This window comes from Strigops habroptila, chromosome 5 (genome assembly GCF_004027225.2).
Source record: "Strigops habroptila isolate Jane chromosome 5, bStrHab1.2.pri, whole genome shotgun sequence".
Lineage (NCBI taxonomy): Eukaryota > Metazoa > Chordata > Aves > Psittaciformes > Psittacidae > Strigops > Strigops habroptila.
Genome location: NC_044281.2, coordinates 65,527,907 through 65,553,538, shown reverse-complemented (window position 1 = coordinate 65,553,538; position 25,632 = coordinate 65,527,907). Strand labels below are relative to the sequence as shown.

The 25,632-nt window shown below is 39.3% G+C and overlaps 2 protein-coding genes across 7 annotated transcripts in view; one reads left to right on the top strand and one right to left on the bottom strand.

The window, feature by feature from the left end:
- Window positions 1-698, bottom strand: part of IDE (insulin degrading enzyme) — a 69,591-nt gene extending 68,893 nt beyond the window's left edge. For 2 of the 3 annotated variants that reach the window (XM_030485845.1, XM_030485846.1), the window contains exon 1: window positions 559-698. The gene's annotated coding sequence lies outside the window, so the exon portion shown is untranslated. Of the gene's footprint in view, window positions 1-90; window positions 133-558 lie in introns of those variants that run through there. The other variant, XM_030485851.1, reaches the window with a different exon arrangement.
- KIF11 (kinesin family member 11) lies at window positions 62-24,841 on the top strand. Of its 4 annotated transcripts, none has more exons than XM_030485844.1 (26): window positions 253-438; window positions 4,595-4,687; window positions 6,114-6,249; window positions 6,338-6,649; window positions 6,997-7,099; window positions 10,211-10,343; window positions 10,476-10,573; window positions 10,656-10,734; window positions 11,077-11,262; window positions 11,355-11,479; window positions 12,690-12,780; window positions 13,077-13,319; window positions 13,435-13,530; window positions 14,182-14,270; window positions 14,795-14,882; window positions 15,667-15,855; window positions 16,980-17,187; window positions 17,450-17,622; window positions 17,935-18,057; window positions 19,791-19,949; window positions 20,327-20,466; window positions 21,107-21,386; window positions 22,442-22,664; window positions 22,923-23,062; window positions 23,364-23,480; window positions 24,242-24,841. In XM_030485844.1, exons 5-26 carry the CDS (start codon window positions 7,017-7,019, stop codon window positions 24,362-24,364), a joined length of 3,186 nt encoding a protein of 1,061 aa, XP_030341704.1. In that variant the 5' UTR covers window positions 253-438; window positions 4,595-4,687; window positions 6,114-6,249; window positions 6,338-6,649; window positions 6,997-7,016; the 3' UTR covers window positions 24,365-24,841. The 4 variants fall into 4 exon arrangements, 3 of the variants coding, with proteins under 3 accessions (XP_030341702.1, XP_030341704.1, XP_030341703.1); XM_030485843.1 differs by having other exon boundaries at window positions 261-438; window positions 4,500-4,687; XR_003991399.1 differs by having other exon boundaries at window positions 62-438; window positions 4,500-6,249; window positions 22,442-22,673; window positions 22,791-23,062.
- The last annotated feature ends 791 nt before the right edge of the window (window positions 24,842-25,632 follow it).

The window sequence follows — 25,632 nt, the reverse complement described above, 5'->3', positions numbered from 1 at the left end:
CCAATCCCTCCCCGGCGCCCTCGGGGTCCCGTCCGCCCTCCTCGCCCGGCGGGGCCGCCGCCACCACGCCTGGCCTAGCGGGGCCTGTACCTGGGGGTCCGAGAGGCTGTCTCTGATGCTGGGAGGGCCGGGGCTGCGGCTGGGGAGGGGGCAGGGGGGCCTCTGGGAGGAGGCGGAGGCGGTGGAGGGGGTGGATGGCTGGGCGGAGAGCCGGGGCGACACTCGTCGCGGCGGGGGGGGGGGGACCGGGGAGCCGCGCCTGGCGGAGGTGGACGGGGCTGCGGCGGGAAGAACAGCGGGGCGACCCCTTTGCTGCCGCCGCGGGGCCCGATTAGCGCCTTCGAAGGGACCGTGTTGCGGCCCGGCGCGGAGGGAGCGGCCCGTCCGCTTCCTGGTGGCCGAGCTCCGCGTTCCTGCCGGCGAAAGCCAAGACAAAAGGTAATTAGCCGCCTCGTAATTTGAGTACAGTGGGTGCGGTGCTGTCCTGAGTGGCAGAGATTTCAGATCTCCCGGTGCAGCGGGTGTCAAAATCTTCCCTCCCCCAGGGAGAGAATTTACCTTGGGGGAGCTCTCCTTCGGGAGCCTGCTGTCTGCTGCTCCCCCGCCGCGGGAGGTCTGTGGAACCGCGGCCCCGGTGCTCCGAGCACGGGGCTCTCCGTGCGGGATGGGCCTGCGAGGTAGAAATGCTGGATACGGTTGAACTTCGGTTGTAATTCCATATATTTGGTTTTCTGGGGAGCTTTTTTTTTTCTTTTTTATTGGTAGATTTCACTGTGGGAAAGTTATGGTTGTGGCTGCCTGCTTTAATTGCCTTCTAGGAAAAAAACAACCAACCAACCAACCAAAGAAAAAAACCACTCCAGAAAACCCCCCTATTTGCAGTTCTAGTAATGTGCCTTCTTCAGATGTATCTATTTTCCTATGTCTTACTTATCAAAGATAAAAAAAATCTTAATATGCTACACTGAGTGCCTGATTTTAGCTTCCCCACTGCTACAGGTAGTATCTCATAGCTAGAAGCTCCTCCTCCTGTTCTAAAAAGGTAAAAAGATGTGGCCTGACGAGTTAGCTAAGGTTAGTTCTGCATCCAGGGCTAGGACTGAAGATGTATCAGAAGTATCATTAAACTAGTCAGCTAGGGTCAAATAAGATGTTAGAGAAGTGGCAACACACTATTCGTATGGTCAACAAAATCTGTCAGGGAATTTGTGTAGACATTCAGCTGCTGGTTTCTACTGAGGTCTGCGCTGCTATAGAGACACTCTTACCAGTACCTGCGCTACCCAGTTTAAAACGTCTGTGCATCAAGTACACCCACACTTCTGGCCTCAGTTTAGATACAGAACTGTCTCTCAAGTTACACTAATCATGGTTGGAGCAAGACAGTTGGTAGTTTTCACCTAAATTAACTGTTTGGATTTAGATCTGTGTGGGAGCCTAATTATAACACAATATGTTAACTCCTGTGAAAATTAAGGATATCTTTGGTCCTCATGGGATTCTAGTTAGAGGCAGTCTGGGTTTTTTCCATTTGCTAGTGTATGTAAAAGTGAAGACGAGGCCGGAGAGAAAGAGGACAGGAGAAATGGTGAGATCTTAAATCTCTTTGTTGCCATTGCATCAGAGAGGGTAATACCACTGTGTCTGGCAGAAAGCACACTGCCAGGTGAGTGCCTCTTCATGATCTCTCTCTTCCCTCTCTGGAGCAACTGGAGATTAAGAGGTGAATTAGAATTGCTTTCTTAAATTGGACGTATAATAGGAATGTTTCTGCCCCTACTGTTAACACAAGTTGCAGGTATGTTCTATCAGTTACCATGTAGGGGTGAAAGCTATAGAAGTATACAGTTTCAGGCAGTTTATGCCTTTTCAGGTTCTGAGAGAGAGTTTGCTAGCTTGATGTAGCCATACTTATATGTTTAGCTAATGCTGGCCTGATGTATATTTAGCTGCTCTGATAAATCCAGCCTTTCACTATAGATCTTTCCTAGGACATACACAGGGGCAATCCTGGGAAAGCAGACTGCACCAGCAAAGCTGTGGTGGTCTGCTAATAGTAGCATCTGCAGCAAGCACTTCTGCTTCTGTACCTGTAGTGATGAAAGAGCACACATCTTCATGCAGCTAACGTAACTATTGCAGCAGAGGTCACACCTACTGTACTTTATACCTATTTTATCCATGGTAAACTTATTTTGTGGGTATTCAATGGCACTGATTGTGTTCTTGTAATCTAATCCCTCTCTGTTTTAGTTTATATTAGACAAAATTACACTTATCCACTATTTTGGATCTTTTCCATGTTTTAAAGATATTTTTATCTTTTGATGACACCATCAGCAAAAGTAAAGAGGACTTTCAGTAAAATTCCTTTCTCAATGTAGTCCGACAACTAAGATTTCTTCTCTGCAAAATTTTAATTGTTCATAGACAATCGGTGCTTTCAGTCCTACCTTCTTCATCTGTCTGGTGGAAAAGAGGTGTTGTCCAAAAGATCAAATGAGCTTAAGTATGATTTAGTGTAGTGTGGAAATTATTAAAAAATTCCCATGAAGAAGCCCTATGGAGCAGCAGTGTGGAGATCCCTCTTCAGGATATGTGACAGTACAGTGCAGGGAAAGAGATCCACAAAGCAGGAAGGTTACAAATAATTTAGAACAAAAATGATATGTTTATATTCCACTTGAAAGCTAAGAGGCAGCAAGTGTAGAACTCTTTAGTCTTGATGTGCTTCTAATGGAAGTGTATTTTTCCACCCAGCTCAAATTCTGGATTAAATTCAAATTGTAATTGTATATAAAAGGGCTTTGTAGGCAACTGGCCTCAGGCTGAAAAAAAAAGCATATCTTATGGTTGTTTCCACTCCAAAATAAAGAGTGGCAATTTCATGACAAGGCATGTATGAAAAAAGATTGTCTGTTGATTGCTCTCAGTTTAAAAATAGTGAATGAATTGAATTTTAAAATATTAAAGTTAAAAGATAATGAGAAACCAAGGAGGCATTTCCTGTTGACTTCAGTGGATATTGTCGTCTGTAAGTTTCCAATCTTCCCATTCATTGTTTCTTTTTATGTAAAGGATGCCATACAGCTGCATTCCTTAACTGAAAACAGGTAAGCGTATAGAAAACTATTAGCTTGACTCTAAGCCAGTTACACAAATGCGTATACTCCCCTATGTGTGCTGTTAATTTTTTATTATGGTGAATAAAACGATAAAAACATGTAAAAGTTCTTATGTGTCTGTGTCAGTGATGTGGCATACATGAAGAAAAAAGAGATCCTTTATTCTGTGTATTTTCCCTCGTTACTTGAAATTGATTCTGGTTTTAATCATTTTTATACATGCATTGAGTCCTTAATTTTTAACAATAGTTATTGCATTGTATCTTTAGTTTTTAACAGTGAAATAATTATCCTTTTACTTTGGCTGATGGACAACCCTGTCCTCAGCTGAGAATATACCAGTACAGTGTGTGTGTGTTTAAGTCCTTACTGTTTAACTTTCTGTATGTGGACAACATAGAGGTTACAGCATTACTGGCCAACCAGACAGGCTGTTCAAAGGCTAGAAATCGCTTTATGTTTGTCATAAAGGTGTAGGTCATCTCCCCTTTAATGTGAATATGCAATTTATCAGTAAATTTTTGCTATGTCACTGATACTATTAAACTCTCCACTTGTTCAGTACAGCTCATACACTGTGTAGCATGTTGGCAATCAAAACAGGTGTTACTAAGCCTTGAGGAAGTCTCACTCAAACTTATAATTTATGTTAATTATTGTCTTTCCATTATTATAACCTTTCTTAATTCTTAGCTAATTGTGTTTAGGTGTTCAGTGTCAACAGTTTTATTATTGGTTAGGCCTCCGTACCTATGATTACCCAGGTCATCTGATACAAATCCTAGGAAAACACTGATCTGTTTTTTTGTTTCGATACATGCGTTGTCTATGAATATCACTATAATACAATGACTTCTTCTTGGCAAGCTTTAGTGAAAAACTGTACTTTTGATGAGTAAATGGGGATTAATAACCTCTACCGAAGTCATGACATTGGAAATTTTGTGTATTATTATATAATTTATTTTTCTGTGATGTTTTTTTCTTTCTTTAAAAACAAAACAAAAAACCCCCATATTTGTCACAAATGATGTACATGCCTTCTTAAAGGTCATTCTCCCCATCGCTGTTAGGACTAGCCTAAGTATTTTCGTTTCTTTTTTCTCATATTTACTGCTTATGGAAAGCTAGCTCCCGATTATTCAGTTTGTGTTTATAGTGTAGTAGTATCTTTAGGCTCTACCTAGTCTTAGAAAATGTATGCTATAAATTGACTGTGTAAAACAGAGCTGCATCTATTAAACTGTATGCATTCTTTAAGCTAACCTGATGACTAGAAATACATGTTTTCCATTTACCACAGCTATGGCAAAAGTAGCCATCAGCCAGATTCAACTCCCAGTAATTAAATAGTTTCTTCTTGTTTAAATGCAGGTTCGAACGATCTCTTCTCTTCTTCTGTGGACGCAAGAGATATGTTTATATTTTGAGGAAGATTCTGACTAATGCAAGTTATGCTTTCATACTAGAAAAGAACAAACAGGCAGAAATGGGAAGAAAAGACTTGTGTTCCAGTGCTGCTGCCTTTTGTATGATGCATTCAAAGGAGTGTAGAGCAAAAGGTAATGATTCAGTGTATTTGCATACCTACATTTGACTTTTCAGTCTAGTAGTAGCCACTACACAATTGTCTGTACAGATTATTTTTGCTCTTGTATGTATGGAATACAAAAAGCAAATAGAAATAAGGGCAGTTTTGATATGTTTGTAATGGATATTGCTTTTATCTTAAGTTTCCCACTTGGTTAAATCTTGACTTAACTGAAAAAATGTATTATTGCGATTTTTAGTGTTTCATTAGAGGGAAGAAAATTAGCATGTCTTAGTAATACTAACCCACCAAACTCATTTTGTTTAGAAAGTTAAGCTCTAGGACTGTTCAAAAATACATATCCTTAGTCATCTATGCATATAAATTTTAAGTGTTTTGTTACAAGCTTTTTCTACAGAATCATTGCCTTGTTTCCAGGTTTGAGGCCAATTAAAAATTGATGTTGAAGGGCAATAATGCATCTGGCAGTTATTAACTTCTGAATGTCTGTCCTTGCAAAGTAGTTTTCTTTTCATATAATATATTTATATGCTATATCTACTTTAAGATTGTATTATTTTCAGTGGCATGCAAGCAGTAAAGTCTTACATGCTCAGAAAAGCTGAAAATTAGAATTGTTATTAATCGCTGTAAAGATTTCATGGCTCTTGTCCTATCTCATCATCAGTCAGTATTTAAAATGACAGACAAATTTGTTGAATGTTAATGTTTTCTGAATCGATTTCTGCTCCCAGCAGACCAGGAATCCAACACTTCATGTTGTCTGTAAAAGTAATGTGTGTATTTATCAGATCCTGTTCTTCCTGCCTAGTATAAGATTGATTGGCTCTGACATTGTTCTAACTTTTGAGATAAATGGTAGAGGAGCATAATGTGATGCTGCTTCATGTCACTGTCAGAAAAATTACCACAAGTCTTGTGGGTTAAGATTCATTTGTTATTAACTCCAAGAACTCATGGAGGAGGTGTAAGTTTCAAAGTAGCCAATTTAGGGGGGGAAAGAAGGGCATAAATGTGTAATCCAAATTTCAGCAACTGGGAAAGTCCTAGAACAACAGCAGCAAAACACTGTAGCACTGTAGACCATAACAGGTGGATGACAGTCTGTAGGAGCCAGAACAGATTTGTTGAGAACAAAGCACGTCAGACCAGTTAAATCTTCTCTAACACCTGCTTCTTCCTGTCTGCCCACAAGACCTGTTACCCTGTCATAGATCTCCACCTAGCAAAGCTTTTAATATCCTCTCAAAGGAACCTTTCACAAGAAGTGACATAAGTTAAACAGCTGGCGAGAGGATACAAACTTGTACTTGGCGTGGTTCATGTGATCTAGTTTCAAAATAAAAGATTGATGTAGTGCATGCACAGTGCTTTGTTTTGAACCTTTAGCTATTTATTTTCATCCTGACATAGGATTTTCCCACTTGATTGAGCAGGTGACATCAGCCTGTAAACATGTTGAAAGATGTTACGTGTAGAATTCATTGTGACATTGCTGAATTACTCTGAAGACCAGTGCGAGGAGCCCTGCTGGGAATGGTGAACGCTGTGCCCCGCCGGGTAAATACAGAGGTGATCCTATTTATTTTTTAAAGCAGGCAAAGAAATGGTTCCACTCCACCGAGCCAGTCTTCCCTAATTTTGAATGTGCCGTTTAAAGGAAACGTTGACGAACTGGAGAGCCGGTGGGGACAGAAGGATGGATGGCCAGAGGGCTTGGTCTTTGAGGGAAGGTTACCTGAACCTGAAGATTACCTGCGCATCTTGAAGAACGGTAACGCCGGTGAGAAGTTTCGATGCCCTTAAATCCACGGATGTGGAGCAGCTGCCAAGGAGGTCGCGCGTTTCCCGGCTGCCCTCTTGTGAGCGCCCGCGGTAGCGGTGCCAAGAGATAACTTCGAGCTGGACATCAGGTGGAACATCACGGCGGGGCGGGCTGCGTGCTCCGCAGCACCGGGACTCCGGGGCCCAGGTCAGATCCTCCTTCCCCTGTCGTTCCTCTGCCGTGACCGGAGTGCCGCTCCCCACCCCGCTCGGTCACGTGGTAGGACGGAGCGGGCACTACAGCTCCCAGCGTGCAGCGCGTTCACGGTGGGACATGCGGCTGCGTCACCACCAGGATTTGAAAATCGGTCCCGTGGTGCCCCGCGCGCCCCCGCTGATTGGCCGGGCCGGGGGGAGGTGCGTCGTTCAAAGTAACCGGCGGAGCGCGCGCCCCCGGCTGAAGCGCGGCAGCGGCTGAGGCGAGCGGCGGGTGGTTGGCACCGGCCCCAGCGGTGCACCGCGGTCAGCGCTTCGCCTCTTTCCCCTCCCCGGCAGGTTTGGCGCCGAGGTCTGCCATGGCTTCCTTCGGCTTCCAGGGCGGCGGCAGCTCTAAGAAGGAGGAGAAGGGCAAGAACATCCAGGTGGTGGTGCGGTGCAGGTAGGCGCGGCGGCCCTCGCCCCGGGCGAGCGTTGGAGACCTGCCGGCGGCAGAGTAAATGAGCAGCCGGTGAGGCTCCTCCGGGACCTCAGCATGGAGTATTTGCTGCGCAGCCTCTCGGGGAACCTGCTGTGCCAGGCGGGCCGGGGCCGTCGTCGTGTGAGGGGCTGTCGGGGCGCCGCGCTGCCTGCGGCTTTGCCTGGTGCTGATCAGCGGCCCCGAGGAGAGGGAGCTGCGGGATGTCTCTCCGAGGGGTATTAAAGAGCCTGCTCGTTACTGCGCTTTAAAACGCCTGTCCCAGGCATTCATCGTATACGCAGTGTGGCGGACCCGTGTCGCCAGCTGAGATAATCGGCACTTCCGCAAGATTAACGCCTCTAAGAATAATTTCTTACAGTTTAAAATGGCATAGTTTCCTGTCCAGTTCAGTGCACCCCCGGTATGAAGCTGCGTAGGAAGGTTAAGAAGAGCTAGGTGAGAGTTGGTGTGACTGATAGTCAAGACGACAAAAAAACCCCTGCGTTTTAATCTGTGAGCTTCTGCGGGAAGCTGCTGCGATATAACAGCTAATAAAACTTTTGCTGCACCCACTTTCGTGTATCTTTCCGGAAAACTTCAGTGATGCAGACTCTGAATTCAGGCGAAAAGCTACGAGGGTCAGCTTCTTAAGTAATAACGACCAGCTACCTTCATGAGGGGTTTTTTTTGGTGGTTTTTTTTTTTTTTTTCTTTTTTTGGTACAATATGACAAATTTCCTATACCATAAACCTAGGTTCTCTTTGTAGCTTTGACGTGACTTGCTCCCTGATGATGGATCTTAAATGTTCTTAAAAGCGTTGCTTGTTAAAACTATAATGCTGATAATTGGTTAAGAAGAGTGCTCAAAATACCTTTGGAAGTTTTTCCATTTGGTTTTTGGGTTTTTTTGGTGGGTTTTTTTTTTTTGTTTTTTTTTCGGGGGGTGGGGTGGTATTTCTTTTTTGAGCCAGAGCTGCAGATGTTAGCTTATGCATTATTGTTGTTAATGCCTTTTGCAATTATTATCCTCACGCTTGGAAGTTCTACTTTTACAGATGCTCAATTAAAATAGAAATTAAAAACGATTTTATCTTATTTTTGCAATACGACTAAAGAGCTGCTGAAACAAATGCTATGGAATAGGTGAAAGTGTTAATGTAAATCAAAGCTATTGCAAAAGAAGAATAACGTTATTGAATGCAATTGAGTGTGAAATGCTATCAGGACTGATCATTTTTTTTTTTTCCATCTGATTAGTAAATTGTTCTGGAATAGCCTCACTAAGTATCAGTGCATGTTTGAACTAAATACAGTGTGTATTTTAATTAAATATAATGCTCAATATGACAGTAGCATCAGGATTGTCCCTGGTGTAGTATTTTGCTTTCGTTGCAACTTGTAGACTATGTCAACATTTAGTTTTTAACCCTTAAAAACTTTCTAACTCACCTTTGCTCTTGCCTCTTGTACAGCTTTTCTTTTTTTAATAGAGTTTCAGGGTGTTTGAGCTGGTAAATGTTCCTCCCACCTTGCCTTTTTTTGTTTTTTTTTTTCCCCTGCACCAGTCAGGTTCTCTTTACCTTACAGATCAGTAGATAGAGGCAGTTGTATTCATTTGATTTCAGATTTGCTTCCAAAACCTGGTGTGTCTGAGCTTTTCAATAACAGAATCATAGAATGGTTAGGTTTGGAAAGGACCTTAAGATCATAGAGTTCCAAGCCCCTGCCATGGGCAGGGACATCTCCCATTACACCAAATTGCTGAAGGCTCTGTCCAACCTGGCCTTGAACACTGCCGAGGATGGAACATTCGCAACTTCCTTGGGCAACCCCACTGCCTCACCGCCCTCGCAGTAAAGAACTTCTTCCTTTTATCTAACCTGAACCTCCCCTGTTTAAATTTGAAATCAAAAATCTTTTCAAGCAACACATTTGCTATGCTCTGGTAAAACATGAATCTGGAAACTCAATGCATGCATTAGCATTTTTAATACACATGTTGATATCCTTCATACCTAAGGCGATGAACCTGTGATCAAATGTCACCTTGGCATACCAGGTTACTGCTTGTGTTTTGGTGTATGGCAATGATCTTCATGTATACTCCAGCATAGCTGAAGTGTTCCTCTACTCTCATGGTTGTGGGTTAGCATATCATAAGACCCCTGCATTTGGTTCACTGTTGTATATCATTATAGAGCAGAATATATTCATTGGTCAGTCCCCTGTAATTTTAAAAGTCACAAAACCAAAGCTGTAACTTGGCCCTGTGAGTGTGATTTTAGTGATCATCTGTTGTCACCAGTCAGTCTTGCAGTAAAGTGTCTAGTGGTGTGTTTAGAATCTAACACTTGGCCGCAGCGCTATGTTGAGGAAAAAAATGTTAGCCACAAGAGTCAGGAAACTCAAGATGCTGTGCACTTGTGGTATCATCTTTTTTTTTTTTTTTTTTTTTTTTTTAACATAATTTAAAGAGACAGCATCTGAAGTGCCTCTACTGTCAAAATATTTTAAAGTTACTAAGGTTCTGATATTGTTTACTGTTCTACAATTAGTAGGCCCTAGTGGTGTTTCTGGTGCTCTAAAGTGTTGTCATCGGTGTGAGATACAGGCTTCATTGCTTGTGTAAATGAAAAAAGAAATTTTAAGATTTAATTAGTTTAATTTGCTACTGCCTTAACTTTCATGTGTAACTTCTTCGTTTTTTGAAGGCTCTTGTTTATACAACTATTTGGTATGTTTAATCTTCTACCACTCCTGCAATTGAGCATTTTCTAATGCAAGTTAGCTGTGGGAACATGTAAATGATCTTACAAGTGTTCATGGACTTGTTAAAAAATACGTATGCAAACAAACTAAAAGCTGTAGATTCTTGTGTTGTTCCACAGTGGGTGGAAGAGAAACAAGGTCTGGAAACTGACAAATTGCAGCAGTTTTTCCTTAGTTATTAAACAAATTAAGTTAAAAGCTTTATATCCCTTTTACTCAATTACGCTATTCTGGATCCTTAAACTGGGTGATATTACTGCTTTGTCAGTTTATATTCTTGTTAGCAATGATATCAATCTATATTCTTAACTACTGTCTTTTAGGCCTTTTAATGCCTCAGAACGTAAAGCAAGCTCCTACCCTGTTGTAGACTGTGATCAAGCAAGAAAGGAAGTTAGTGTCCGCACTGGAGGAGTGACAGATAAGACATCAAGAAAGACTTACACATTTGATATGGTAACTGCTTGTCAAGTTGGGGACTTGTAGAAACAAGTTAATACATTACTCTAGTACAGTCTGATTATTGTACTTTGTGATGCTATACATTACTGTAGAGATAAATGGGATGGGTTGTCTTTGTCTCCACAGGTTTTTGGAGCTCAAGCAAAGCAAATTGATGTATACCGGAGTGTTGTGTGTCCCATTTTGGATGAAGTTATTATGGGCTACAACTGTACAGTGTTTGCGTAAGTAAGCCAATAATTATTATTAGGAAATTTTCTTTTAATGTTAGTTTTTTGGTTACACTTTTTTTTTTTATTCTCACAGTTATGGCCAAACTGGTACCGGTAAGACCTTCACAATGGAAGGGGAGCGGTCACCCAATGAGGAATATACTTGGGAAGAGGTATATTTTCATTCCTGAGACTTCTCTTGTCTATACATTAGTTCAGAGTTAGAAACTGCAGAAGGCTAAGGAAAACCTGAAATTGATGCCTTTCAAACCCTGAAGCTGACTTTCCTGAAATATTTGTAAATTAGTAATTGGTCTCATTCATTTATGTGAGAATCAAGACTTTATATCTTTAATGCATGCATGCAAATCTTGGTGATCTTTATATGGAAAATGATCTTTGTCCAAGGCATTCTTGCTTATAACAAATCGAGACTATTTAGCTGAAATTTCACTCCCCACCCCCAAATCTCTCTTGGTACATTTATGTATTAAATATTTCACTTTAATTTACAGGATCCACTGGCAGGTATAATACCCCGTACATTGCATCAAATATTTGAAAAACTCACGGAGAATGGTTCCGAATTTTCCGTCAAAGTCTCTCTTTTGGAAATCTATAATGAGGAGCTTTTTGATCTTCTGAATCCTACTCCTGATGTTGGAGAAAGACTGCAGATGTTTGATGATCCTCGAAACAAGGTTAGTGCTGTCTTCCAAAATCTGTTATCGTAAGGCTTTCAGGATTATTGAGATTGAGAGATGTATAATAAGCTTGTATTGTTTTCTGACAGCGGGGTGTAATTATTAAAGGCTTGGAAGAAATAACTGTACACAACAAAAATGAAGTCTACCAAATCCTGGAAAGGGGTGCAGCAAAAAGAACTACTGCAGCTACTTACATGAATGCATATTCCAGGTACAAATCTTCACAGTTTCAGAAACTTTATTTTGTTCTTGTTTAATTAAACAGGATCTTGCTGAAGGAGTAAAAAATGTTGAAGCTAATGCAAACCCTGCATGATCTTGAGATTGTGTGTCACAGTTTAGATTGTCAAATGTGGGTCAGAAAGCCATATTTACAACTTCCTTACCACATCCTGTGGGGCGATTCTAATAGGTGTGTGAAGGGGCATTATAAAATCTGAATGTTTCTAATCTTAAAAATGGGCAAACTGTTTCTCTCTGCATGATTTTCTACATAAGATTCCCCTCTTGTCTACAGTTTGCATGCTTTGTTATAAATATGTCCCAAGTTAATATGCAGTGTCTAGTTGGCAGTAGCCCTGGCATTCCATCTAACTCTAGCTGAGATATAAGTAGCAGAATGTTCTTAATCTCATATCTAGAATATTGAAATTTAATTAAAACTCAAAGTTAACTTTTTCAAGGCTTTCTATGCCTATGGAAACAAAAAGACAGAAGTCTGACATATACATAACTGATATACATTGTATGTACTAGCATGAGATAAATATTCTCTGCAGTAGATACTGTACATCTTCAAAAAGAAGGCTGTAGTCCTTTCAAAGTTTGGAAGATATTTAGCTGATATACCTGTATTAGAGAGATATGTTGTCTTTGTTTTAGCTGTTATAGGTGGTTGGGGGTTTTTTGCCAATCCTGTTTACTAAATAAAAAATTAGTGTAAGAGTCTCAAGTACTGTCAAAACTATTGTGGAAGTTGGGCATAAGGTTGAAGGGGTTTTTGTATAGGAATGCAGGCTGCTTCATATGATTGCAGCTCAGTCAGAATCTAGTAGAGACATCTTGGTCAGAAATATCATTGTTTATTACTAATTTATCATTCTTAAGGTGCAGATGTGATAGCTATGTCACTGCAAACAAATAGTCATTCAGTGTTGCAATAAGCAAGGAACATCCTGCCCATGTCATATTTTTAATTTAAAATATACTGAGCACATCTGTGTGCTGGTGCAAGGGAATGGGTATTTGGTTACCACAGATTAGAACTAATTTAATCTGAAATTACAGGGAATTTAGATACTTTATTCTGCCTGAACTGTTTTTATGCATGGTCAAACTGGTCTAATTTGATGTCTATGTTTTTCTATATGTCAGCTTCTTATTGTAAAAACATATTAAAGGAAAACTGAATTCTTTTATAGCCGTTCCCACTCTGTGTTTTCTATTACCATCCACATGAAAGAAACAACAGTAGATGGAGAAGAACTTGTTAAAATTGGAAAGCTAAACTTGGTAAGTATTTGAACTAAATGTTGTTGATGACATTCTTAAAATAATCAACTAGAATAATCTGACGTCATTCTCTTGAGAATCTAAAGTGGGGTTGGTTTTGTTTTCCAATAAGGGGAAAAATCATTGTTTTCTGTAAAGGAATATGGAATGTCTTTGTCACTCTGAAAAATGGCAGTCCCATTTGTCATCCTTCACAACTCATAAGCTGGTCTGTGCGTTGCATTCTGAGACACTGTGGGGTGAGCATTCTTCAGGGTCCTTTGAGACAGAAGCATGTCCTTCCTCTTGTCTTTCAGGTTGATCTTGCAGGAAGTGAAAACATTGGTCGATCTGGGGCGGTTGACAAAAGAGCTCGTGAAGCTGGAAATATCAACCAGTCTCTCCTGACACTAGGAAGAGTTATTACTGCTCTAGTAGAAAGAGCCCCACATATTCCATACAGGGAATCCAAACTCACAAGAATCCTTCAAGACTCTCTTGGAGGACGAACAAAAACATCAATAATTGCCACAGTTTCTCCTGCTTCTATAAGTCTTGAGGTAAACTTAAGTCTGAAAATCAATTCCTAAAATAGATATTATATTTTGCTAATGATACAAAAATAGTGGTGAACTCCTCATCTTGACGTAGTGTTATTACATCTGTTTATCACAGGAAACCCTGAGTACGCTAGAATATGCCCACAGAGCAAAGAACATAATGAACAAGCCTGAAGTTAATCAGAAGCTAACAAAAAAAGCTCTTATTAAGGTAAGCTAGACATATATCTTAAGTTACAGGTTAGGTTTGATTCTGTTAACATAGGTTTTGCTATGAGGAATTATGGAGTTGTGGAGAAGCTATAACTAGTAGTGGTGTTTTTCTGAGTGATTTTAATTACTGAACTCATGTTTTCAAACTGGTGTAGCATTAGTCACTTTGCATACACCAAAACTGTTGCTAAGAGTAAAGCTAGATAGAGAGGACTATTGCAACTAGCTATGACTCTGTGAATGGATTATCTGTTTACAAGTCAGTGGAGAGCCAGTAAATGACACTAGATATTTTTTTTCCTGGGCTTACTGTATTAGCAGCTTCATTCCCTAGAGAATGCCTGAATTAAAGTGAAATTGTCACTAAGTATGAACATAAAGTAGTTAACTGCTACTAAAGAAGCAATGCTTCCCATTGTAAGCTGTTATATGCAGCCAGGTATGATTGAAGTGGGATTTTTTCAATGCTCTACATCTATCCAATGTTATGAATTTAAATGATGCTATACTGAACTTATTTGCAACAGAAGTGAAGTGCTTTGCTTGTGCAAAACTTCCACAGAGCACTCTTTGTGAAGTATCTGTTAAGATAAATCTTGAAAGCAAAGTAGGAATTTCCACATTTGCAAGTGATTGTTTCTATATGCAGGAATACACTGAAGAGATTGAGCGTCTGAGGCGAGACCTTGCTGCTACACGAGAGAAGAATGGAGTCTATATTTCTCTTGAAAATTATGAGTATGTCTTCAAAATTTCTATAAAATCACTAACAACAAATCTCAGATACTGGTACCTATCGTTATACAAATATGCTTTTGGATCTACTTTCACACCAGAAAATTGAAGGTAGTAAGGAGAATTTAGTCAACTGGTGAATTTGTTCTTTAGGAATTAGTTATTATACAGATAGAAGCCTAAAGAGTAGGATTGCACTAACAATTTTATTTATACATGCGACTTCCCATAAGCATAGCTGGGATGCAAGGTTACACCATGGAGCCATTCTTTCAGTGTAAACTCATATAGAAGAGTAAACTAGGCATAATTTACCTCACTTTGTAAGAAGGCTAGTTCACACAGAAAATTTACAATGGAAAATAATTTTAAATCCTTTTTACATTAGGTGAAAATTACCTGCTTTTCATACAGATGTTAGCAATACTTTTTGAAATTACTAAATATGTAATATAAAAACCAGTAGATAACCTTGAAATCAGCTCTTACTTGACTAATTTCTTTATTTGTTTTAATCCTTGCTTGAGAGCTCTTAATGGAAAGCTGACAGTTCAGGAAGAGCAAATTGCAGAGTATATTGACAAAATCAGCATCATGGAGGAAGAAGTGAAAAGAGTAAGTGACATTTCTCAACTGTGGCTTAAATGTACCAAGAAAGGAAAGAAACCTTTGGGGAAGGAAGAAAAAGGTTGGAGCAAAGAACTTTCTGAAGAGTTTTTGTTCTTAAAGTTCTCCAATCAGTCAAGAGTGGAAGCTTCCTAATTCTTGATGTTAGGAAGTTGAAGTATCAAATGCAAGTTGCGGGATGCAATATTTATTTTTTTTAGAGCTCTTTTAATGTCTACTACTTTACCTTGAATTTGCTCTGTTGGGTTTTCAGCAAAAATCTGCTTGTAAAAATGGTATCTCAGTTGACAGGTAGCTGCTTAGGAGCAAAGAATGAGGGGGGAGAGGAGAAGGTGGTGAGCTCCCACTAACAAATTACGCAGAAAATGGGAGCTGCTTCTTTAAAAGAAATGCAGCTATTAATTTGCTGAAATACATAACTACTTTGTGTAATCAGCTTTACTAACTCTCTTCATTCTTCATTCTATCTTAGGTTTGGTTAGTGGTATTTTTTTTTTTTCTTACTGCGTTGTAACAGCTGCTTGGTCTTGTGTTTTGAGTGGGGAAGCAAGGGATTATTGCAATGAATATGGTGTTGGTGTGTGATATTTTCAGTGAATACAGAGGCTATACAAATCTATTGTCTAGGTTTAAGACTCTGAGCCTTATAGCTGAAACTACATTGCAAGATGACAGTTTGCCTTCTGGTATTGTGGTGTAATTTGAGAGATGGGAATTCTGTTGAACTTACAAAAAGCGGTGTTTCCGTATTGATTTTTGTCTTCTGCTTTAGATCACTGAATTATTCACAGTTAATAAAAATGAACTGGAACAGTGTAAAACAGATCTGCAAATCAAGGAGAAAGAATTGGAAGAAACCCAAAAAGATCTGCAAGAAACAAAGATTCATCTGGCTGAAGAAGAATATGTGGTTTCAGTTTTGGAAAACACTGAACAAAACCTTCATGGCACAGCTAGCAAGGTTGTCACAGTTTTTTGCAGCTAACTGTAACAGTAGGTTCCTATGTTTGGGAGATTCATAGGCTGTTCAAGGAAATAATTTTTGCTAAATCGTGATGCGAGTGTGACAAAACCTGAATTTAAGATGGGACAAGTAGGATTAGCTCTCTCTATATATTACGATTAAAAGCTACTTTAGATTGCAGGACTTTGTGGTAATATTGACAGTTGACTGCTAAACACACTGGTTGGTCTGGAGCTAACCTTTCCTTTAGGCCAGGTTGTTATGAGACTTCCAGTGCTTTGCAGTATCTATGTCATGAGTTGTTTTGCCGAATAAGTAGCTTTCTTTACTAGAAACTTATGGCTGGCCCTACAAAAGAGTTATATGTAATTGGGGTAGAAAAACAGCAAAAAGCTTTGCAAAAATGTGTGCAGTAATTTACAGTCACTGAGTGAGTAATGGATACTGTTGTCCTGTTATGTCTATGTTTTAGGGTATCATTTTGATGTTTGTAGGTCGCTTATAATTATCAAAACAGACTTGATGCAGGGAGAGAATGTCCTGCTATTTAAACTGCAAAGTGATGAAACTTGTATCCTTAGTCAACATGAAAATATCTTTCTACTCAGATTCCTGTAAGGATGGGAGGGGATGCCTAGTTTTTTGCATGTGGGTTGTGAGTGTTTGTGTAAGAGAAATAGGTACAGAAATCATTTATTCTTATTACAAAACCAAGAATCCACTATGTGTTCGAGTTCTCAATTACTTATCACAGAACTAGTACTGGAAGCCTCTTGCTTGACTACTATTAAAGAATATATTTACTGTCAAATCTTTCAGAAAAAGTTGAAGTGGTGAGGATTTTGTGCTATTGTGGGATAAATGATGTCTTAAAGGACATCCTCAGTATTTAAGAAATTGTTAATGCTTTAATTTCAAAGAACAAATGGCCTTTATAGGTAACTTCTTTCTGTGTTCTAAGACTATAAATGACATAAAACCAGGATTTAGAGCAGTGGTAATTTGATGATATAAAGGGAAATACCTGTCTTTCTAGGGAAATAACTTCTCCTTTAAATTCCTTATATAATATATGCTTGACTTCTTGTTTAAAAACTGACCAAGATAACTTGAAATTGTAGTTACTTAGTACAGTTGAAGAAACTACGAAAGATGTATCTGGTCTCCATGCAAAACTGGACCGTAAGAAGGTTGTTGATCAACACAATGCTATCGTCCAAAATACATTTGCAGGACAAATGAATGATTTGTTCAACAAAATACAAGATTCAGTTAGTGAAAACAGTTTGAAGCAGCAACAGATGTTGACATCTTACACTAATTTTATAGGTAAGTGTAGTATCTGTATCACTATACCATCCTGAATTTTTGCAACAATAGTACCAAAGACCATTTCCTAGAATGGATCTGTGTTAGTTAGTGGAAGAGGCTTTATTTTAAGCAATGTAATGATAACAGTTGCACTAGTAATGTAGATTAACAACCTTCCTGTGCTGTAACAGGCAATAAGGTGATGAGCAATAAAAGGAGTTTCTATCCTATGGTGGAGCTTATAAAAAATACTTGTAACACTTCTTGATTTCTTTCATAGGTGACCTCCTGTCTACCAGTTCTTCAGCAGCTAATATTCTTGCATCAGTTGTATCAGCATCTTTTGCCTCTGTTAAAGAATTGGTGTCTACTGAAGTTTCTCACATGTCCCGAAAAATAATACAACATGAGAATCTGTCACTTGATTGTAAAGCTGAGCTGCTGAGATTAATTGTTAGTAAATTTACATACTCTTATGTTACTTAAATATATTAAACTGTTCTCAATCAAAAGGGATTCTGTAAATATTGTATAGGGGTTTTTTCTTATGCTCTCTACCTGTCTCTGCTTCAGTTCTTGGCCATGATTATGTCCTTCCCCATTTCTGCTTGCATGTCACCCCCACAAGCTGTAATACTTATATAGCAAGTACTCTCATAGCAGAGTACATGAATATGTATATGAATAGCTTCTTACAAATGTAGATGAAGGAACAGTCATATCGTGCTTTACATTTTTTTTTATTTTCCCCTCTGCTGTTCCTAGGAGGAACATACATCCGGATTAGGAAGAGCATTAAATAGCTTGACACCAATGGTAGAATTTGTCTTGGGGCTAAACGGTCAGTTTCAGAATAACATGAAGAAATATTCTGTTGTGTCTGACAAGGTAATGCACGTATGTTATCTCTTATCTTGTGCTCTTATTATTTAATTTAAGACAACCGTTTAGTGGTTTTTCTGCAGCATGTCAGAGTGTTTCCACTTCTGGTCTGGCTTTTCTCATTTTATCCTGTCCCATGAGTCCTACCTTTTAGCTTTTTCTTTCAGACTTCTTTTCCATTTCTAAATGTGGTGTATTTGCTTATTACCTATATTGGCACAACTGCTCATCTAAATGCACCATAAGAATGGTAAAACATGGATGCCAGAAGCTATATGTAACAAATATTTTGTAATATCCTTAATCCCGACACCTGGGTCGGGGCAACCCCAGGCACTGCTACAGGCTGGGCAGAGAAGAGATTCAGAGCAGCCCTGCAGAAAAGGACTTGGGGGTGTTGGTTGACGAGAAGCTTAACATGAGCCGGCAGTGTGCACTTGCAGCCCAGAAAAGCCAACCGCATCCTGGGCTGCATCAAAAGAAGCGTGACCAGCAGGTCGAAGGAGGTGATCCTGCCCCTCTACTCTGCTCTTGTGAGACCCCACTTGGAGTACTGCGTACAGTTCTGGTGTCCTCAACATAAAAAGGACATGGAGCTGTTGGAGCGAGTCCAGAGGAGGGCCATGAGGATGATAAGAGGGCTGGAGCACCTCCCACATGAAGACAGGCTGAGAAAGTTGGGGCTGTTCAGCCTGGAGAAGAGAAGGCTGCGTGGTGACCTCATAGCAGCCTTCCAGTATCTGAAGGGGGTCTACAAGGATGCTGGGGAGGGACTCTTCCTTAGGGACTGTAGTGGTAGGACAAGGGGTAATGGGTTCAAACTTAAACAGAGGAAGTTTAGATTAGATATAAGGAAGAAGTTCTTTACAGTGAGGGTGGTGAAGCACTGGAATGGGTTGCCCAGGGAGGTTGTGGATGCTCCGTCCCTGGCGGTGTTCAAGGCCAGGTTGGACAGAGCCTTGAGCCACGTGGTTTAGGGCAAGGTGTCCCTGCCCATGGCAGGAGGGTTGGAACTAGATGATCTTAAGGTCCTTTCCAACCCTTACGATTCTATGATTCTATGATTTAGTCTCTTCTGTATTTTACAAGTCTAAAATAACCAACTCAGAAAAGTCTTTACTCTTAAAACCCAATTTCTGCAACTCATACCAAACTTCTTCCATAGTCACTTTGACTCCTGGGGAGTGTGATGCTGTATCTTGTTAACCATAAGCATCAACAGCACTGCACTTGCAAAAAGAGTCCTTTGTTTCGATTTTTAGTTCTAGTCTATCTCATTATGTTTATGTAGAACTGTAGCCTCACTCTTTGCCTTTTGTTCCTTTTTTTTTGTTTTTCCCCAGTTTGTCAAATCCTTGTTCTGACTGAAAGTTTTCCCCCTTTTGTCAATTACAGCTCACGTGAAATCAACTCCCCTGGTCTAGAAGCTTTTTATTGGTTTTCAAACTTAGACAACAGATAGCCCATGGCTTACCAGCTCTTGCTTCGTGCTCTTGTCTTAAAGTACCTTGTCTGTGTCTTCCTATTTTGTCTACCTCACATGCCAAATTTTGTGTTTGGAAAAGCCCATACCAAGTTCCAGTCAGCCACTTCAGATTGTTCTAAGTGTTATTTTCCACCTTTTATGCACAATGCTTTATTAGTGCCTTTGACAATTTCTGTATTAACTATGCTAGGGAAAAGTATCCAGTTCTTACTGAAAGATAAATACCTAACTTTAATAAAACCTTGTTTCAAAGATGGAGGGTCATAAAAAGGAAATGGATACCTTCTTCGAAGATCTTTCTCTCACTCTGAAAAAATTACGGGAAGAAACAGCCAATGTTTTTGCTCAGCTTCAGAATGATTGTGAGAATTTAAAAGAAGAAGTGGAAATGACGAGGTCGGCACATACAAAGGTATCCTTAGAATTAGAAGAAATTCTAACACCAAATGTGATTGCTTATTTTGATTTAAACTCTTTGTAGCAGTAAACTGTTGTACTTGTTTCAGGAGAAATGTTAGGATAGTAACTTGATGATCTAACTCTTTTCAGCCTTTGATGGGCTGCTTCAAGAAGCTTGCGTAGGAAGGTAACAAAGAAATGTACTGTTGCTCTAAGCGTGTCCACTATATATGTGTTTACATGTATTTCCAAAAGTAAAGTGTCTATATCTTCTCTACAAAAACTGTAGAATGACAAAGTGTTTTATTTGCTGCATTTTTAATGAAGGCATTCAGGTACCCTTTAAGCATGTTAAAAAGTGCACAATAACATGACACTTTTTCTCAATAGAGCGCAGCTCAATTGATGTCCTCACTGCAAAGCCAGCTTGACCTTTTTGCTCAGGAGACTCAGAAGAACTTAACTAGTGTACTCGCAAAAAATGGAAGCTTGAAGACCACCATCTCCACTGTGCAAGAAAACGTTCACCTGTAAGGAGCAGATTACTTTTGGTGTATACTGATGCAAGATAAAACTATGTATGAAGAGGACTGCATAATTAGATGCTTTTCATATTTACATGCTTATAAACTCTTCTGGACAAGACCTCTGTGTTAGAGCTGAGTTCTGCCACAGAATGTAGATCATAGTTCACCTTTCCCCAGAGTAAAAGGTAGCTCTACAAGGCTTTTCCTGAAACTTGTCTCTTGAGCATATTGCAGATAAGAGACCATGGCTTTGGGGGCAATATGCTGGCTAATGCCCTCATTATGGCTAGGATTCAGAACTTTGTACCATAAAGGGTTAGCTTGAAGTATAATAGTGCATCATCTATTACAGCATGCTTCATTCAGTTGCAGACTGAGTAACTAAGGCCTTGCCAAAGTTGTTTTTAGTTTGTGGTTGGGTTTTCTGGTTTTTTTGGTTGGGCTTTTTTTAGGGGATTTAACAAACCTACTGCTCAAAGTGATGCCATTTGTAAATTTACCAAATAGAGCAACAACATTATAATTAACTGGTTTGATAGAACTGTGCTACTTCACTGGTTCTGGTCTCAAATATTTCTAAATATAGAAAGTGCTAAAATCCAGCTTTCAAAATCTCTGAAATTTTACAAACATGTTGTTGCAGGAAAACTACAGACCTAGTCAGCAGTGCGGCTTCCAATCACAGCAAATTTATTGCATCTCTGGATAATTTCTCTCAAGACCTCAGGACCACAAATGCTGAAAACAAGATGATGCTGGAAAAATCCACTGACCACTGTCATCAACTACTCACCAATCTCACAAATGTGTCTCAGGACACTGATAAATGGGGTGAAATTACAACTGCTCAGATAGTCGACTTTACCAATCAGCAGCTATTGTCCTTCAGTGATGAGAAACAGCAACTTGAGTGTTTACAAAAGGTACCTGTAGTCATTTGTAGCCTAATACAACATTCTGGGAAAAACTTTTACAGTAGAATTTGTAGGGGAAAGAATTTTTCACTTATAGTCAGAAAAAAAATTGCAGTGGTTTTTTTCCAATCACAGCAGATTTATGTTACTCAGTTTAAATAGATGCAATTAGAGGAAATCAAAATCTTAAGACTTTGAACTTGAAGTGCAAATAACTTCATAAAATGGTGTCTTGATTAATCTCATGCAGCTAACTTCTATTTGTAATTTGGGGTTTGTTGTTTTTTTTTTTACATCTTTTTGGTAGTGTACATCTCTAATTCTAAAGCTTTATCTACCAGTAGTGTCCCTGGAAGATTTTGCACAGTGATCAAATACAGAGTATATTCTGGAGGATGCAAATGACTTTATTGGTCAGATGGATTAACATTATGGGAGAAAGCATTCCTTTTAGGTATCTACTAGTTCTGGCCTCTTATCTGGGAATTTTTCTCTTTTTTTTAAATTTCCATCACCAATTTCAGTTACTGCCTGATCTAATAGGTACTGAAATAGGCAAATCCAACTTTTTGCTAACTTTGAGAAAGAAAAACTTAACTGTTAAAAACATTTGCAGTCTAAAGACACCCCTGTATCTGTTATGCCTACAGAACACGTTAGGCATTTCATTCCAGTGGGAACGGCTCAAAATATGTTTTCCTTTTCCCCTACAAATGCATAAAGCTTCTAGTGCTTGTAGGATTTTCACTTTCACTTGAATATCCTAATTTTGTGCAGAGTTGTGCATAGAAGCATGAGAAGTCTGATCTGAACCAGATGTCATTATCTTTATTCTTATGAGTAGCTTTCTAAAATGATCATACTTTCTAAGAAACTGAATCTCTTCTGAAGATAGTTCTCAAAATGAGTGTGTAAAACTGGCACCGAAACCTCTCAATTTGAGGTCTCAGTTGTTTCATTTCAAGTCATGTCGCTAATCAGGTACCACATCTTAGAAAAGAGGCCATAACCTTACCTTTACTGTTAACTTGGTGTTACTAGTTGTGCTTTTGTCTTGTTTGCAGAAAAATGAAGGCAACTGTGATACAGCCACAGCTGAAATTGCCGACCATATTAGTAGACAAAAAGCTGCTGAGAAGAAGGTACTAAATGGCCTTCTTGAGCAGATAAAGGTTGATCAGGAGATACTTCTGAAGCAGAAGCTGACACTTAATGAGGCAGCAGAGCGTGCACTGACTCAGGTTAATGATTTCCTGCAGGAGGATCTTAAAGTGGATGTTCCAACAGGTATTTAAAGTAGGTTGGGGACAGAATGGTCTCACAGAAAGCAATTTGAGTTGCAGAATTCATAAGAGAATGCCAATGGGGACAGAATGTAACTAGCAGCCTTGCACCTTTTTTTTTTTTTTTAAGGTGCATGCGGAGAATGATGACTGAACAAAGCGTGACTTTGTTGAGTTGATGTAAAATTGAGGATCTGTAATTAAAGCAAATGCTGGAAAGTGTTTAATAGTGCCTTTCATTTGTGTACAATCTTCATTAAAGGAGCAACTCCACAGAGGAAAGACTACTTCTATCCAGTCACACTTGTGAGAACAGAACCCCGGGAACTTCTGCTGGAGCAATTAAGGCAAAATCAACTAAAGCTTGATATGGCAAAGGAGGTGGAGGATAATATAGATCAGGTATGTGTGTGAAGGGCAAATGAGGCTCTTCAGTGAGTATTTCACATCTTTAGGAGTGTTTTCATGCCATTGTGGAGAGCTGACTAGAACCCCAGAACTGTTGCAACTGTTGTATTTTGCAGGGTACATGGAGCCACATGTGCTGAGCTTTTGACAAAAACAGTATCTTGAAAAATAAGGGAAGACACTAATAATTTAGAGACTTTCATTTCTGTTTTTCAAAAACGGAAGTGCCATGACTTTTATAGGTCTGATCATGCTTAGTACATTAAATACACTTTTCTGAAAACTTCTGTTTTAGGACCTGTTGGAAGAGGAAGAAGGGTTGCAAGAAGCAAGTGAAAGCCTTGCTGGTGACAAATCCTTAGTGGATACAAACATGTGCTGCCAAGCAAATGGTGGCATTCCCTTTTTCCAGGTAACTTCTACAGATATTCCAAACAGCCGTGCATTTAAGAATGATGGAAAATTATTGTTCCATAGTAGTGGAACAATAGTGCTGTAGTCTAAAGTCACCTACTATTACTTAGTGTAGTCTAACAACTTTAAATCCTGTAGAATGCTTTGTTAAACTTGAGATAAAATAACAGGTTCTGGTAACAGTTAACAGCAGGTAAAATAATACAAATTTCTGGCAAGCTGGACAGACAGTAGAAAACTTCTCAGCAGATAATCCTGCATGAAAAACATTGTCTTAATTTACTAGATATAAACGTGTGTTAATAGAAAAGTTCAAATTAGATGTCGAATATTTTCTTAGAGGCCAGACAGAAATGCTGGCTTTCTTGATTCTTCACTGGTTTTTGAGGAGGTTCTCTCCTGTTGGTTGTTTTGGGTGGTAGTGTGTGTGTGTGTTTGGCGGGTTGTGGTTTTGTTTTTGTTTTTACATTCTTCCTTCCTTTTGAACCTGTTGCTCTACCAATATACCTGTCTATACCCCTGCTATGTTTGCTTAGTGGGGGTGTGGTGTGTTTACCTGTCATGGATCCCTTAAAAGTAGCTGCTGAACTTCCAGATGTCTACAATAAACCTCTTTAATAAATGTAATATTAGGGATACCTTTCAGGAGTTTTACCAACTTTTTTTCTCAGAACACTATATAATGCATTGTACGTGAGCAAGTAGTCTTTAGGGGTTTTTTGTATTCTCTTAACATTGAACATTTTCTTTAAATCCCAGCACAAAAGGAGTCACAAAAAGGATAAAGAGAACAGATCTGCAGCTACAATGGAGAGCAAAATAGAGGATATGACGGAACAGTTTCTTCCCAAATCTAAGCCTCCTTTAAGATCACTGAACTAAGATATACCCACTGCAAATCCCTGTTTTGAAATACTTATGTTTAATTCTCTACTGAGCCATAACTTTCGTTATTCTCGGTCTCTGTATATAGTGATATATTGATGCAAAGTTGGATCAAAAGATTGACCTGCTGGATGTCCTGCCTTTGTCCCATTTTTATATGCTACAGCTTGCAAAGTATTAACAGACTTTTCTTAAAAAGCAGAAGAAAAAAAAAAAAAGGCAGATTATGGTGCTGTATGTTAAATAGACTTTTATGTTGTCAAGTAAGAGATCCTTTTCTCAGTAGATTTAAAACAGTTGAAAGGGATGAGGTAAAATGCTTTGTCAGCATTACCAGCTACCATTTTATATTTTGATTGACTGTAAATAGTGTTTTGGTTTTGTACCTGCTTTCTAGTTTGATTCCTGTTTTTATGAAGTAGCTGATTTTTGACTGGGATACTTCAAATAAATCATTGATACATGGAAAACAAATGTAGAAGTACCTCCCTCAGAGTAAAACAAGCTTACATGACTTTCATTTTATAGTACCATGTTTAATTTAGCTAAAACATTACAAGCTATGTCATACATCTTGTGCTGTCAAAAAAGGATGGTTCTCTCCCCTTTTTCATAATAGACAATAGCTCTATTTCAGTGCCTTTTCAGTATATGAAAGGCTCACTGCTAGGTTTTGGGGTTTATTTTCATTTGTTTTGAACCTCACTGTTCTTATTTTCATCTTAACCTGTAGGTATGATGTGTTGGCTTGGATATGATGTCAACCACAGCTTATGTATTGTAAACTGGCAGGATTTCTTAGACGCTTACATTAGAACATGCAAACTTGGTTACAAATGCAGCTCCTATGTTGTATAACAACAGTGCATTTCCATTAATTGACAGCAGCATCTGACCAGCTGTTCTTTTCATTCTGCTGACGTGAGAATTTGAAGAAAACTTCAGGCTATGGTGTGCTAAAAAAATAGATGAATAGGATAATGGTGGGAGTGAGGAGAGACACTGGAAGGCAGCCGTAATTTAAACTGAAGCACATTTCTTAGCTAATTGTCAAAATATGATTTAGGAGACTGTCAATTTTTCCATCTCTAGCTTGCAGGCTTAAGTTGATGTTTCTTCACATGGGTGGTCTGTGTGTCCATTTGAGCAGGTATGCCAACTAGATAGGCACTTTGGACACCATTCAGACAGCACATTGCAATTCCGTGCTGTCTGAATCTTGCAACTCTGAGAATTTGAGAATCAGTTTAAGGGCATACTCCAAG

Coding starts and splice junctions, on each gene's coding strand:
- KIF11 (XM_030485842.1), top strand. CDS start 7,017: ATGGCTTCCTTCGGCTTCCAGGGCGGCGGCAGCTCTAAGAAGGAGGAG. Junction 11,263..11,354: donor TTGATGATCCTCGAAACAAG/GTTAGTGCTGTC, acceptor GTTTTCTGACAG/CGGGGTGTAATTATTAAAGG. Junction 17,188..17,449: donor ATCTTACACTAATTTTATAG/GTAAGTGTAGTA, acceptor TTTCTTTCATAG/GTGACCTCCTGTCTACCAGT.